This window comes from Phascolarctos cinereus, unplaced genomic scaffold, assembly GCF_003287225.1.
Source record: "Phascolarctos cinereus isolate Bilbo 61053 unplaced genomic scaffold, phaCin_HiC Scaffold_5;HRSCAF=322, whole genome shotgun sequence".
Taxonomy (NCBI): Eukaryota; Metazoa; Chordata; class Mammalia; order Diprotodontia; family Phascolarctidae; genus Phascolarctos; species Phascolarctos cinereus.
In genome coordinates, this window is record NW_027555958.1 from 248,559,510 (window position 1) to 248,576,488 (window position 16,979).

A 16,979-nucleotide genomic window follows, 5' to 3' on the forward strand; every position below is an offset into this window, starting at 1 on the left:
GCCCAGTGCCTAGCTCCAATTAACCCATTAAGATGAGAAAAGAAAAGAAAATAAGGGGAAACTGCTATAAACCACTTTTTCAGAGGCAATGGAGACTATACTTTAGATAGAACTTAAGGGATTCTTACTCAACAAAATCTCCCTGGTCTGGGTAGTTTGGAGCAAAATCTTAAGTAATGGTTGGCTTCTTGGGTGGTAGGGAAAAAAACTCAAATCCAGAGTAATGGTCACTTTACAATCTCACCAGCTAAGCAAGAGGAAATGAAAGGCACTAAAGAGACCTCATTGTGGTATTAGAAGGAAGTTACAGTGATTGAGGAGGAAGAGGTCCCTGATCTCTCATCCCCTGGAGAGATGTAGCTCATTAATTCTTTGAAGACTCTAGGGAGGGCTTGGGGTGGGCCCAGGATCTAGGCCCCAAGTCAGAAATTAGTTTCTAGGGCTCTTGATGAGGGTGAAGAGAGAAATAGCCCAGGGAAATGAATAGCACAGCAGCAATTGACAATGCCAGATAAAATTGGTTATCTTTTGCCTGATAGCAAAGACCAGAACATCCAGATTCCCTCTGTTTTCCCTTTCTCATACACTTGAGGAACCCATGAATCCTTACTCCTTGCTAATCCGTTCTAAGTTTTTAAAGCCTCCAGTATCCCTCTCACCCAGTCCTTTCTCTTGAGAGCCAGAGCATAAGACATAGGTAGGGAGGATTTTGTGGTGTGTGGGAGAGGATGAAGGAAGTAGTGGTAGGTTCTTTGAAGTAAGTCAAATAATTTTCATTTTCTATCCAGATTGTCAGGATTAAGACCTTGGCAGAAAAGATTGTTTATGCAACTATCCAGAGTCCAGAGGACCTTTCTGACTGTTATAAAAATCTGAAACAAAAACTTACTACTTGAGTGAAGGAATTATTACACTTCCCTCGAGAGAAGTGGGCATAATGCACTTTAGTAGCACGTGGGCACTGGTTCAGTGGTAGAATCAACTTTTAAACCATTACTAAGATCCATACTCCAGCCATCAGGGCTAAGATTGGTCTGGTTCATCTGAATAACACCCTTCCTGGATAGCCCATAGCATGTTCATCCATGTTCTTCCTTGTCATGTTAGGTCATGTGTCCCATGATAAAAAATGGTGGCTATCTCCACCCTTGGAGTGGTCAGTTAATATCCAATAAGCTTATTAAGCATGCACAGTGGAGAAAAGCTTTGCCCTGTCGGGGTCCTGTCCTTGAACCCCTCGAGTTTTAACTGGTTTAGCCTCCAGGGCTCTTTCTTAAGGAACTAGTTGTTTACAGAAAGTTTGGAGCACTTTCTAATTGGTTGAGGGACTATCCACAAGATCTTGGAATTTCTTACCCTACTGTGGAAGCCTAACCCCCTAAAATCTTTCTTACAATTCCCCCTTTTCTACTAATGATCTGGCTTCCACACATTCCCAATTTCCTTATTTTCTAATCTCTTTAACAGGATTTCAAATTCTCCATCACTGGGGGAAGTCTCAATGGTACTTTTGATCATCATCCTTATATTGGCAGAGCCTGCCATCTGAACTCCCACCATGGGTTCTACTGGGATAATCTTAGTGAGGGACATCTCTATCAATCGTTGTACCAGTCCTCTAATGCATGGAACTATACAGCATCCTGCAGCATTTCAACCACAGTTAGGTTAGCGATAATGGACACAGCCATTCCTTTCCATTTGCTAATCTAGGATTCTAACCATCCCTTTAACCAATTATCTATCCCAGAGTTCTCTGCCAGCTCTTCAGCTAAAATGGTTAAACCTTGCAATGCCTTAGTGATGGTTCTATCTGGGGCTGTGCTGCTGGGCAACATTTCATCAAGGGATTTTGGGGAACAATATGAGAAAAGGAAGGGAGAAATTGACCAATGTATTGACAAATTAAAAGGGGGGGCAGTCCCGTTATTAAGTACAGATACAGAGACCAAAAGTAATGATAAATTGTCCATTTAAAGCTTCAGAAGTAGGCATTGATCAAAATCTCACACCATATACCAAAATAAAGTCAAAATGGGTTCATGATTTAGATATAAAGGCTGATAGTATAAGCAAACTGGGAGAGCAAGGAATAGTTTACCTATCAGATCTATGGAGAACAGAAGAATTCATGACCAAACAGGAGATAGAGAACATTATAAAAAGCAAAATGGGTAACTATGATTACATTAAATTGAAAACCATGCCAATGCAACTAAGATTAGAAGGATGGTAGAAAATTGGGAAAGAAATTTTACAACCAGTCTCTCTGATAAGGGCTTCATTTCAAAAATATGCAAAAAATTAAGTCAAATTTATAAGAATATAAGTCATTCCCCAATTGATAAATGGTCAAAGGATATGAACAGGCAGTTCTCAGATGAAGAAATTAAAGCCATCTATAGTCATGTGAAAAAATGTTCTAAATCACTATTGATTAGAGAAATGCAAATCGAAACAACTCTGAGGTACCACATCACACCTATCAGATTGGCCAACATGACAAAACAGGAAAATGATAAATGTTGGAGAAGATATGGGAAAATTGGAACACTAATGCATTGTTGGTGGAGTTGTGAAATGATCCAACCATTTTGGAGAGCAATTTGGAACTATGCCCAAAGGGCTATAAAAATGTGCATACCCTTTGACCCAGCAATAGCACTTCTAGGGCTATAACCCAAAGAGATCACACAAATGGGAAAAGGACCCACATGTACAAAAATATTTACAGTAGCTCTTTTTGTGGTGGCAAAGAATTGGAAATTGAGAGGATGCCTATCAACTGGGGAATGGCTGAACAAGTTGTGATATGTGAATGTAATGGAATACTATTGCACTATAAGAGATGAGGAGCAGGCTGACTTCAGAAAAACCTGGAAACACTTGTATGCTCTGATGCTGAGTGAAGTGAGCAGAACCAGGAGAACATTGTACATAGTAACAGTCACATAGTGTGATGACTAATATTGATAGACTTAACCCTTCTCAGCAATTCAAGGATCTAAGACATCTCCAAAGGCCTCATGATGGAAAATGCTATCTACATCCAAAGAAAGAGCTATGGAGTTTGAATGCAGATCAAAGCATACTATTTGCTTTTTTTTTTCTTGTTATGTTTTGTTTCCTCTTTCTGGTGGTTCCTCCTATTGGTTCTAATTCTTACTTACAACATCACTAATATGAAAATATGTTTAATAGGAATGTGCATGTATAGCCTATCTCAGATTCTAATTATTGTTTTAATTGCCTTTTCATTGGTGGTGACTTCACTCTTTTCATCTTTGATACATGTAATTTGGTTTTCTTCTTTCTTTTTTTTTAAATAAACCAAAGGTTTATTATTTATTTATTGTTTTTTCTTTCATAAAACCAGATCTTAGTTTTATTTATTAGTTCAATAACTTTCTTGCCTTCAATTTTATTAATCTCTTCTTTGATTTTTCAGAATTGCTAATTTGATATTTAATTAGGGAATTTAAATTTGTTCTTTATCTAGCTTTTTTAGTTGTATGCCCAATTCATTCATCTCTTCTTTCTCTATTTATTCATGTAAGCATTGAGAGATACAAAATTTCCCCTAAGAACTGCTTTGACTGCATCCCATAAATTTTGCTATGTTGTCTCATTATTGTCATTCTCTTGGATGACATTATTGGTTGTTCCTCTGATTTGTTGTTTGACCCACTAATTCTTTAGGATTAGATTATTTATATTCCAATTAAGTTTAGTCTATCTTTCCCTGGACCTTTATTACATGTAATTTTTATTGCATCATGATCTAAAAAGGATGCATTTAATAGTTCTGCCTTTCTGACTTGGATTGTGAGGTTTTTAATGCCCTAGTACATGGTCAGTTTTTGTGTAGGTGCCATGTACTGCTGAGAAAAAGGCAAATTCCTTTCTATCCCCATTCAGTTTTCCCCAGAGGTCTACCATATCTAACTTTTCTAAAATTCTATTCACCTCCTTAATTTCTTTCTTGTTTATTTTGTGGTTAAGTTTATCTAGTTCTGACAGGGGGAGATTGAGGTCTCCCACTAGTAGCTCACTTAACTTCTCTAAGAATTTGGATGCTATAACGTTTGGTGCATATGTGTTCAGTATTGCTATTACTTCATTGTCTATGGTATCTTTAACAAGATGAAGTTTCTTTCCTTATCTCTTTTAATAACATCTATTTTTGCCTTTGCTTTGTCTGAGATCAGGATTGCTATCCCTGCTTTTTTTTTCTTACTTCAGTTGAAACATAATATGTTCTGCTCTAGACTTTTACCTTTACTCTGTGTATCTGTCTCCCTCAAATATGTTTCTAGTAAACAACATATTGTAGGATTATGGCTTTTGATCCACTCTGCTATCTGCTTCTGTTTTATGGGAGAGTTCATTTTATTCACATTCATAGTTATGATTACTAACTGTGTATTTCTCTCCATCTTATTTCTCTTCCCCCTCCCCTGGTTTATGTTTTTCTCTCTCCTTTCACCTTTTCCTTCCTCACCAGTGTTTTGCTTCTGACCACTGCCTCCCTCAATCTACTCTCCCTTCCATCAGCACCCCTCCCTTTTCTTTCCCTTATTTTTTCTTCCCTCCCTTCTGCCCTACCTTCTATCCACCTCTCCCTTTTTTCCCTTTTCTTCTCCTATTTCCTTATAGAGTAAGATAGATTTCTATAACCTGCATAATGTGTGTGTTATTCCCTCTTGGAACTATATCCAATGAGAGTAAAGTTCAAACAATATTCACCTACCTCCCTTCTTTCCCTCTACTTCAATAGGTTTTTCATCTCTTCATGTGATGTAATTTATCCTATTCTACCTCTCCCTTCCTTTTCTCCTAGTACAGCCGTTTTTTTAACCCCTTAGTTAAATTATTTTAATCATCACATCAAAGTCAACTTATGACCTCACTCTCTGTCTATGTATACCCCTTCTAAATGCCCATACAATTCTTGAGTTACAAGTATCATCTTCCTATTTAGGAATGGAAACAGTTTAACCTTACTGAATAACATTATTTTTTTTCTTTCCTGTTTACCTTTTTATGCTTCTCTCGAGTCTGGTATTTGCAGATGAAATTTTCTGTTAAGCTCTGGTTTTTTCATTGGGAATGATTGAAAGTCACCTATTTCCTTGAATATCCATCTTTTCCCCTGAAAGATTTTGCTTAGTTTTGCTGGGTAGTTGATTCTTGGTTGTCATCCAAGCTCCCTTACTTTCTGGAATATCATATTCCAAGCCCTCTGATCCTGAAATGTAGAAGCTGCTAAGTCCTTCATAATCCTGACTGTGGTTCCAAAATATTTAAATTATTTCTTTCTGGCTGCTTGCAGTATTTTCTCCTTGATCTGATAATTATGGAATTTGGCTACAATATTTCTTGGCATTTTCATTTCGGGATCTCTCTTAAGAGCTGATCAGCGGATTCTTTCAATGACTATTTTACCCTCTGATTCTAGGACCTTGGGGAAGTTTTTCCTGATAATTTGTTGAAAGATGTTGTCCAGGCTCTTTTTTTGATCATGGCTTTCAGGTTGTCCAGTAATTCTTGAATGATGTCTCCTGGATCTCTTTTTAGGTCAGTTGTTTTTCCAATAATGTATTTTACATTTTCTTCTATTTTTTTCCTTGTTTTGATTTTGTTTGACTGATTCTTGATGTCTAATAGAGTCATTAGCTTCCATTTGCCCAATTCTAATTTTTAAGGAATTATTTTCTTTAGTAGCTTTCATACCTCCTTCTCCATTTGGCCAATTTTACTTTTAAAGGAGTTTGTCTCTTCAGTGAATTTTTGTGCCTCCCTTTCCATTTGGACAATTCTACTTTTTAAGGAGTTGTTTTCTTCAGTAGATTTTTTCCTATTTGGCCAACTGTATTTTTTAAGGAATTGTTCCTTTATTCAATTTTTTTCCTTCCTTTTCTAGGCTGTTGACTCTCTCTTGCATACTTCTCATTCCTTTTCCCAATTTTTCTTCTACCTTTCTTATTTGACTTTTAAAATCCCTCTTGAGCTCTTCCAAGAAGGCATTTTGGGCTTGAGACCAATTCATATTCCCCTTTGAGGCTTCAGATGTAGGTATATTGACAATGTTGTCCTCTTCTGAGTTTGTGCTTTGATCTTCCCTGTCACCATAGTAACTTTCTATCGTCAATGTCATTTTTGCTTCTTGCACATCTTGTTTGCCTATTTCCTGGTTTTAAAGTTGAGCTCTCCTGCTGGAGCAAAGAGGCACTGTTCCAAGCTCCTTGCACTGGGGGCCAGGGGCCAGGTCACTTGCTTTGTGCACTGGGGCCTCAGGTACTGGCAACTGGAGGCTGTGAGTGTCTGGCAGCTTATTACTGAGCTGGGGTCCTAATGGTGGTCTCTGGCATGTGTTGAGGCTAGGTGCAGTTTTTCTGCATTTCCCTGAGGCTACCCTGAAGCACATGGAAATCTGGTCTCTGGAGGATGCCTGTTTGCCCTGGGCTGCACTGAAGCACCTGGACGTCTGGCAGTAGGAAGAAGCCAAATTGCCCTTGGCTGTACTGAAGCATGTTGAGATCTGGTCACTGGAGGATGTCTGCCTGCCCTGGGCTGCACCGAAACACATGGTGGTTCTCCAAGCTGGAGTCTGCTGGTTCCACTGGCTTTGTTAAGGCACCTGGGGGATCCTGGTGTTGGCATTTGCCTGTTCCACCACTTTGGGGCTCAGAATCTCCCACTGGTTTGCTGAGGTGGGGCTTGCTACTGGCTTGCTGGGATGCGTCCTGTCCTGGAATGCATTCTCTTTTTACCAAGTGAGACGGACCTTTCTTGCTGATCCTCCAAGTTTCTTGGGTTAAAAGACTACTCCACCCCATCTTTCTGCAGCTCCACTGTTCCAGGATATGTTCTGGGGCACTATTTTATGGTTTTATGGAGGTGAAATGGGAGAGACACAGTGCTTTTTAATCTAGGGAAGTTTTCTGGGGACCCATAAAAGGAGCTCCAGGTATTCCATATGCAAAGCCATGAAGAAGGAGGTGTTCTGTCTATTTAAAGAATAAGGAATAGTACAACTCAACTGTAGCAGATGGATTGTGTTGAGAGCAATGAAAAATAAGTCTAAAAAGTTTGATGAGCCTGATTCTGGTATGTTCTGGTATACTTTCCATATCAGGTCAAACCAACACCTTATCTTACCTTGCTAGGGTGCATTTGAACTCTCCTGAGTGATAAGAGACATAACATCCCAAAACAATCCATTTCATATTACCTATGAAAAGACTAAAACAAGTCTAGCACTGTGTTTTTTACATAATAGGTACTTGATAAATGTTAGTTCATGATGATGATGCTTGGAGGAAGAGAGAGGGTCTAACATAATTTGATTCATTTCAACAAAGTTTGTCCTAAGTAAATGGACCTTCCTTCTAAAACAATTGATCAGATTTTTCTTGGCATAAGAGAAAAGATATGACTGTAGGCTACAGAGAGCAGAATGCAAATGACACAAGGTAATTATGCTGATAATGAGTCATATGAGAGAAGATCTGGATCTCATTGATAAGATTTAGGTAGCAGTAGGCTTTGATGAAGGACCAATCTTGTAAAAAATGGACATGAATAGTACTAGGTTAATTCTGTCCTCCAAATCCTCCATTTCCTCCACCACAATGCATCACAATTCCTGTTGCTTGAGACACCATGTCCTATAGGGATTTCTTTTTCTAAAATTTCCTTTCCTTACCTTGGGGACTTCCTCTCTGGACACCGCCATACCAACTACTAATTGTTGGAATAAGATGCATGGTTGCCCCCAGAGCTTTAGTGTTCACTTCCAGGATACTGAAAGCCCTGACTCTCCCTCTCATCTCTTCATCAACAACTCCCCTGTCCTTCAGCATCAGGAGAGAGGTTACTGCTGCTCCCAGGAAGATTATATATTCTCCTGCTAACCTTTAGTTCATCTCCTGCCAGCTCTCAACCACAGGACTCTTCCCAAGGTACTAGCCCACAACCATTACCACTCCTGTCCAGATTAGACATAGAAGGATCATATCCTCCCTTTGCTATCAGGACAGACGGCATTCACCCCATAACCATCTCCTCCTTAAAGATCTAGGAAGTAATACCTCCAGTCCCTTCCCAGCCCTCAGTCATGCCTTTCAGCACCATCTGGCACTGACATCTAACTTCGATTTATCTTACTGAAGTTTCACACACAGAGGAGCCAGGGAGAAACCAGAAGATGTGTTAGCCAAAAGCTCTGAGATTCAACTCCAGAGAGTAACAGTGAGATGAAAATGAGAGAAGAAGAGATAAAGGTGAGTTTAGTCTTCTGTTGTCTGTAGAATGAGGCTAGGGGCAACATCCTAGATTTGGATGCATTCTGAGGCAATTGAAGCAGTAGGTTTTCTTCCTAACATGGTTCCCTTCATACTGAAATTAATTCCCTGAGTTTACATCAACAAATGGTACGAGTGGAGCAAGGAGTAACAGGAGAACTCATTTTGGTGTCATGGAAAGAGTCCTAGACAAAAAGTTCAGGAGACCTGGATTCTGATCTTTGAACTTTTTTCACCAGCTGTAACCTTGTACAAGTCACTACACATGGAAGAGTTCTAAAGGATTCAAAGGTAACTCTCAGCTAAGAAACCAAATTATATTGATGTAGGGGAAAAAAAATCTTGACATTGAATGAGGAGACATAGGTGTGAATCCTAGTTAATGCTCACATTGCCTATGTCACAGGGTTGTTATGATGAAAGCTCTTTGTAAACTCAAGAATATAAATGAGCTATGACTATTTGGCTGCTAGGTGGCACAGTGGAGTAGTGGACCTGTACTCAGGATAGACCTGAGTTCAAATATGACTTCAGACACTGACTAGCTTTGTTACTCTGGCAAGTGGTCACTTGACCACTTCCTGCCTGAGTTTCCTCATCTATAAACTGTGGATAATAACAGCACCTACTTCCCGTGGTTGTTGTGGGGACAAAATGAGATAATATTTGTAAAGCACTTCACAAACTAGAAAGTGCTACATAAATGCTAGCTATTATTCTTAGGTGACCAAAATCAAGGGCATTCTGGGGAGAAGCCAGCTCAGAATGCCATGTTACATATACAGACCCTGCAGAGTAATCAGGGAACCAGGAGCAGATTATTTGGGTGTGAATCTGTTCCTGGATGCCTTTATGGTGAAGGGATACAAATCTAAAACTGTACCTGGTTAAAGTGTGTAAGATGTTTATAGGTAATAGTATCATAGATGTAGAGCTTGCAGGGTCTTCAGAGGTAATTTGATCCAATCCTCTCACTCTATAAATGAGAGAACTAGGACTTAAGGTTAAGTGATGGTGGGATCTAAACTGAGGTCATCTGACTCCAGAATCATTATTCCAAGTCTAGGAATGTGAAGGTGTAGGGTGTGTATGTCTGAATTAGGGCATGCAAAATCACAGAATCTGACAGTCATCTTCTAGGACAACCCATACCCCCAAAAGGAAACCCTTTACAAAACCCCCTACAAACAAGTGATCAATCTCTACTTGAAGCCTACTGCCCCTTGGGGCAACCCATTACGCTTTTGGAACCTTTTCATTGTTAATAAGTTTTTCCTCCTAACCATTAAAGAAAAATCTGTTTTCTTGCAATTTCTACCCATTATTTCTAGATCTATCTGATTTTGCTAAGCAGAATAAGAATGTGTCTTCATGTTAGCCTTTAAATACTTAAGACAGGTAAAATGTACCCTTTTCCTTCCGAAGTCTTCTCTTCTCTCCTCTCCTCCCCTCTTCTGTCCTTCTCTTCTGAGTCATCTTTGACTCTTCCTATTGTCTATCCCTAACATCTGTTATCGAGTCTTATTGATTCTAACTCCATAATTAGCTTTCACATCTGCCCCTTCCCTCCACGCAGATTGACATCATACTATTTATTTAGTGTCCTCATTAACTGTGAATTGTGCCCTTATGATTCCTTCCTAACCTATCTCCCTGAATTCAGTCCCTCCACTTAAAAATCCATCCACAACACAGCTGTCAAAGTCATCTTCCTAACGCACAGGTCTGACTAAGTCATTTTCCTGCTCAGAAATCTTCAGCAGCTCATTAATGCCTATATAATACAATGCAAATTCTTTAGAATGGCATCTAAAGGCATCTACAGTCTGGTTCCAACCTGCTTCTTGAGTTTTATTTCACACTTTTCCCTTCACTCACTTTACTTGTCAGCCAAACTGCTAACTGTTCCTATGACCTCCCACCTCCTTGAATTTCCAAGAGTCATCTACTATGTCTGGAATGCACTCCTTCTTCATTACTGATTGTTGACATTCTTTTTTGCCCCTTTCTTCAAGTTTTGTATAAAGGAGGAGGAAATTGAAAGAAGAGAAGAACTCAGACTGAGAGAAGCCTGAGATAAGTTAAACAATGAACCTTGGGGGAAACTGTGAGGTTTTCTTCCTAGAAATGAAAAGAAAGAAGAAAGTGATAGAAACAAAGAATAATAATATAAGGGAAAAATGTTTGTGTGTGTGTGTTTGCGAGAGAGAGAGAGAGAGAGAGAGAGAGAGAGAGAGAGAGAGAGAGGAAAATAAAGAGAGGAAGACAGAGAGAGGAAGATTCATTACAACAAGCTCATATTAGTATAACACTTTACAGTTTACAAAAGTTTTTCTTTACAAAAATCCTGTGAGACAGGGAGTGAGAGGTAGGATGTAAAGAAACCATCATTAATATTTGGATAGCCACCAAGCCCTCCCAAAGCAACTATGTCCCTCTGTTCTCCTTGGAAATACCACTGGGATACGTGGAATTTGTGTGGTAGTGCTGAATATTTTCAGTGTAAGACTGAAAAAGTTTGAGAGAAAATGGAAAGAAAAATATTCAGTGACTATTCTAATCAGACCACCAGCAATCTTCTTGGAAAGTTTTTTGTATTAGCTTGTCTAATGCAAGGGAAGAAAAGAAATGGTACATGACTTCTATCTCAAACAGTCCTAAAGTAAGTCCTCCCCTGATAGAATCATAGGCTGTAAGAACTGAAAATGATATTAGGGAACATTTAGTTCAGCCTCCTCATTTTATAGATGAGGAAAAGTCCAAAACAAAAGAAATCACTTGCTTAAAGTCATAGAGTAGCAGAGCCATTATTTTCTCTTGTTCTATCAGGCAACAATGAGGCCCTAAACATAGTGATACTAGAGATAGGAAGATGTACAGAAAAGAGAAACATTTGGAAGGGAGGAATTCCTCCCACCAATTTCCTATGAACTTACCTAGTTTTGTTTTTCTGTAAAATTGAAAGTGATTATGATGATGACTTTTCCTTTGGAATGATGAGTACAATGTTTAAGGTTATTTAATTAATTAAACAATCTTACAGAAAATAATCATATTAATCATTATTATAAACTTATATTATTTATATTCTATAATATTATATCATGTTAGTTTTATTTGTTATATTTTATTGTTATATGTTTTATCCTATATCAGGTAATTTAATTAAGATATTTCCATGCATGAATTATATTATTTTTATGCTCAAAGTGATTCTTACAAACTGAAACATATTGTATGCTACAGTCATAAGTCATTTGATATGTTCCTATACTTTGATAACAATTAGCAAAGTACAAACACCAGATGCTAGGCCAGGAGGCACAGCCACTATAATATCAGAAGTAGACAGATCAATAGTACTTAGCTCTAAAATTGACCTTAAGAATGATCTGGTCCATTCATCCTCCCCCCCCACCCCAATTTACAGATGAAAAACCTTAGACCCAGAGAGGAAGAATAACTTAGTCGAAGACACACAGGTGATAAGTAGAAAAATCACAAGAAGAACTTAAGTTTCCAGATTTATAAAATAAGAATGTGAGAGTAAAAGATCTCAAAAGCTCCAGTTCAGTCTGTCTATGATTCTTTGATTCTATTATTTGCTTTTGGGTTTCCTTTTTGTTGACTTTCATTATAGAAGTGGGTCATCCCTTGACTGCACCTCAGCAGAGGGAAAATGGAGATGATAATGATGATCAGGAGAAGTGAAAATTAGAAAAAAAATAACTACGTATTGCCCACCCTACAGTAGATCACTAACTGTTGAGTCAGGTCCCCTGAGTTCAGATCCCGTCTCTGTTGCTTACCCTCTGTCACCCTGAACAACTCATTTAACCTTCATGGGCCTCAGTTTCCTCCTCTGTAAAAGGAAGAGGTTTGGCTAGGGCGCCTTTGGAATTCCTTCTAGCTCCCCATCTATGATACATTTCTCACTCAGTTCCTGAAAAGGCTCAGACAAGTCTTGTTGCTGCCGCTGCTGCTACTCCTTCATTCTCAAAGAGGACCAGTAACATCACTAGGGTGATAGCTTGACTTGCATGTGCACTGGGTTGCAGTGAGGCAGCCTCATTCTCTCCTCCAGAGCCACTGAAGTCCAGAGGCAAGACCAAAATCAAGATGGCTGGTGATGGCCCAGGATTCAGTGGATGACCTTGGCCTTTCTAACTTAAGGTCCTTCCCAGGCTCCAGTTTGTCTGAGGCAATGCCCATTCAGTGACTAAGGGATAAACCTTTAGAATCTAGTGGTCAGCATCTTGTATCTCAGAACCATAAAACATTAGGACTGGAAGGACCCCTCAAGATCAGCTGGTCCAAGCTTTGAAACCAGACATGTTGTGGTGGTTTTACACATTGGGTTTAAAACCTGGGTTGAAGTCTTATTTCTGACACTTCTTAGTTTTACAATCTGGGACAATTCCCTTCAATAACCAGGCCCTCAGCTTCCTTATATGTAAGGTGGGCTTAGGCTAGGTGTCTTGTAAGTTTACTTACATTCTAAATTTTTATGAGCCTCTTTATTTCACAGATGAGGAAACTGAGAATCTGAAAAAATGAAGTGATTTACCTCTGGTCATACAACTAAAAAGTCACAGAGCTAGAATTAGAACTCAGGCTTTACTATTCCAAATGGTTATGTACAATTCAGTATACCACAGGTGGGGAACCTGCAGACTTTTATTAAGGGTATTTGTTCTGTGAAGCTTGGATGCAATCTAAGGGCCACACTTGAGGACCTAGAGGGCCACAGCTGTGGCCTGGAAGCTGCAGGTTCTCCACCCCTGCACTATACCACAGCCGCTTCCTAATTTTCCATCAGACTTCAACCCACTAAATAAAATATCATAAGGTTCAAAACTAGAAGGACCTCAGAGGTCACTGAGTGTACTCTCTCCCTTCATTTTACAGATGAGGGAACTGAGGCCTACAGAGGGGAAATGACTTAACCAAAGTCACACAGATGGTAAGTGGCTAAATCAGGAGTCAAACCCAGATTTTATGATTCTATAGTCAGGGCCCATTCCTCTGCACCACAATTGCCTCAGGATAAACTTTTACATAGTACTGATGAGGTTTAGAGATTTAGGGGTGCTGGGATCCCAAAATCACAGCACATGTTGGTCCTGCCGGAATGAATTTGATCCAATCCTTCTTTCAGCCAAAGACAAGATTTATTAGAACATCAGTCAGGAGGTGGGTGAGATTTAAAGAATCTGCGGTATTGGCCAGACTCTTAAGAATCTAATATTTGGATCTCTGTTGCACGCATGCCAGATTTTAAGAATCTGAGCACCTTAATGGAGGCCAGATGGACCTTACATACTGAAAGACTGTGGGAGGGATCTAGGAGTGGTCAAGTAATTTGGGGTGACTGGAGAAGGGGTCTGGGGAGGATCTGGATGGGAGTGGCCAGTAAACTGGGATAAACAGACAGCCAGGGACCTAGACCAGGTGGCCTAGGGAGAATGTGGCCAGGGGCAATCTGGGAGGTAAGGTACATAATTGGGAGATTGGGTATAGCCACAATGAAAGGCCAGCTGAGTGGATTACACCCTCAGGCAAATGCTAGGGATTAGGGAAAGTCCCTAGATTTTCCTTTTTGGGGTCCAGATTTCAAAATCATGGTCTTGTCCTTTTAGAGGTTCAGATCCCATCCCCATCAATACCATTACCTACATTTGTTTAGTGCTCTAGGCTTTTCAGAATACTTTCAGATAAACTATCTCACTTCAGCCTCACAACAATCCTGCAACATAAAGAAATTCATAGTCCCATTTTACAGATAATGAAATTGACTCAGAAGTTATAAAAACTTCTGACTGATAGTTCAGTGTTCCTTCCCTACAACATACCACTTCTATTTTATACAAGCCCATTCATTCTTTTGTCCACCATTGTTTTCCAGAAAAGAACTTCTGAAATACAGACAAAATTTCTTTGTGATAAATGCAGGGCATTCACATTGTTTTGCTGTGATGTAACTGATAAAAGAAAAAAAGTTTACTCTGATAGAATTATTTCCAATTTATAGAACTAGATCTGGTAATGAAAATTCCCATCAAAAAAATTACAAAAAAAAAATTGAACAGTGAATTCAATCGGAATTAATTTAATCAACTTGGAATTAATTTAAATTTTTAAATGTCTATAATTTTATTATCAAACCAAGCTATACATAATACACGTCTTTGTGTTGCTCAGCTTACATTGATTTCAGACTTGTGAAAGGTCTGAAAAATAAATGTTGCATACATGTTTTTGTTCCCAAACCTTGACCCTTATCTCCAATTTTTGCTCCCTCAAAGCAGTACAGGAAGTGCTGCTTTTGGAGCCAAAAGAACATTAGCTATAGTGTTGGTAAGGAAGTTGGTCATTTACTCAAAGCCTTTATTTTACAGATTAAGAAACTGAGACTCAGGGAGGCAAAGTGAATTAATTGACCAAGATCAAATAGGTGATGAGCAGTCTAGCAAGGATTTCAGTGGTAGAAGGAGGGGGATTGTTTTCTGACTTCATATCTATGGTCCTGTCTGTTACAACAGTTTCCCTTTCCCCTCTCCCCAACACCAATCCAGGTCCAGGCCCAGGCCCTGTGAGTTTCTAGGCAAGTCACTTTCAATCCAATCCATTTCCACAAATGTTTATTAAACACTTATTCTGGAGAAGGGACAGAGGTTACAAAATTTTTAAAAAGATAAAAAAAATTGATTCCTACCCTTCTTGGGGATTATTGTCTAAAGTGGGGCCAGGAAGAGGTAACATTCTGTCAGCCTCTGCCTCTTCATATGCAAAAAGGAGGTAAAATTGTCAAGAAAAGGCTTTGTAAAATGCTAAGTTCTACATAAATTTCCTGTCTTGGTGAAAACTTGTGGAAGAAGGAGAAAGAGACCTTTGGCTTGGTCTGTGTTTTCCAGAATCCCAAAAAAATTCTGGGTCATTTTCTGTCTCCCTAGACTAACTACAGCTTTGGCGAACGCTTCTTTCTTCTGGGATTCTCCGACTGGCCATTGCTCCAGCCCCTACTCTTTGCCCTCATTCTCTTCTGTTACCTTCTTACCCTGGTAGGCAACTCGACGCTTGTGTTCTTGGCGGTCCGTGACCCCCGCTTCCACGCGCCTATGTACTACTTCCTCTGCCACCTCGCCCTGGTGGACGTCTGCTTTACAATCAGCGTTGTTCCGTTGCTGTTGGCCAACCTCTGGGGCTTGGCGAGGGCGCTGTCCCGCGCCAGGTGCATGACCCAGCTCTACATCTCCTTGGCACTGGGTTCCACTGAATGCGTCCTTCTGGCCGTGATGGCGCTGGACCGCTCGGCCACCGTGTGCCGTCCGCTCCATTACACTGCCCTGGCCTCGCCCCGCCTCTGCCGGGCGCTGGCGGCTGCCTGTTGGCTGGGTGGGTTCACCAATTCGCTGGCGCAGACCATATCACTGGCCACGCGGCAGTTGTGCGGGCCCCGGGGGCATGGACCACTTCATCTGCGAGCTGCCAGCCCTGTTGAAACTGGTCTGTGGGGGCGGGGGCGCCGTGGAGCGACAGATGTTTGCTGCTCGGGTAGTTATACTGCTGGTGCCCTCTGCTGTCATCCTGGTCTCCTATGGGGCTGTCGGCCGGGCCGTGTGGAAGATGAAATCCCACACAGGGAGGAAGAAAGCAATGGGGACCTGCGGTTCCCACCTCACGGCTGTCTGTCTGTTCTATGGTTCTGCCATCTACACATACCTGCAGCCCACACACACTTACTCCCAAGGGCAGGGCAAGTTCGTCTCCTTGTTTTACACTGTAGCCACTCCTGCCCTCAACCCCATCATCTACACCCTAAGGAACAAGGAGGTGAAGGGGGCAGCGAAAAGGCTTCTGGGCAGAGCAGAGTGGAGGGAGAGATAAGGGTGGAGTTAGGAGGAGCTTCTCTAGTCCATCACTCAGAGTCCCTCATGGATTGTGGAGTGGTGAGCTCAAAGAAGTTGAAGAACTAATGGCATGAATAGATCTTGCCCATTGAATGCTCCCAGACTGATGAAGGAGATGCCTCCCCATCATCCAAGTCCACATTTGATAAGTGAAGCAGAGTTCTCAACTTAGATGTTCTCCCAGTAGATGGGGCTGCTGTTCTAAAGAAGCTTCCAGTTTGATAAAAGACATATGGTCCCTGCCTTTGGGGAACTGTAAGAGGAGACTAGACCAACACATAAAAAGCAGACATAACATATAGACTAGCGTAGTCCATGCAATCAAAAGACTTGCATACATAAATGGGCAAGGAGGGGACACAAAAGGGATTAGGATGAGAAATGTCCAGTGGGCATAATCAGGTTAGTCCTGGGAGAGGAAGGACTTTTTGAGATTTTGAAAACACCAAAGGATTTAAGTAGTGGATAGAAAGCAGAGGGGCATCTAAGAGAAAAGCCATGGCCCATATATAAAAGGTGTGGAGGTTAAATGAGGGAAGGACAATCTTGGGAAGGAGAGAAAGGGGTGGATGGGATCTAATGAAACTTCAAAGCCCACTACAGGGTTTGGGGATTATTAAAGGAGGTAAGCTAAATAGGAATGACAATAGATAAGTAGTCCCCCACCTTTCCTAAACTCTTGTCACAGGCAGGAGAATAATCCCCCAAGTCTATTTCCTGGAAGACTTCATTTCCCTTATGGTACCAACCAATCTTGTAGGAA

The 16,979-nt window shown here is 40.5% G+C and overlaps 1 protein-coding gene across 1 annotated transcript; it reads left to right on the forward strand.

The window, feature by feature from the left end:
• The first annotated feature begins 13,771 nt into the window (after positions 1-13,771).
• LOC110199372 (putative olfactory receptor 2I1) lies at positions 13,772-16,193 on the forward strand. The gene is given in 3 exon segments (XM_020974169.1): positions 13,772-13,795; positions 15,260-15,766; positions 15,768-16,193. Coding segments are annotated over 3 exon segments (957 nt in total).
• The last annotated feature ends 786 nt before the right edge of the window (positions 16,194-16,979 follow it).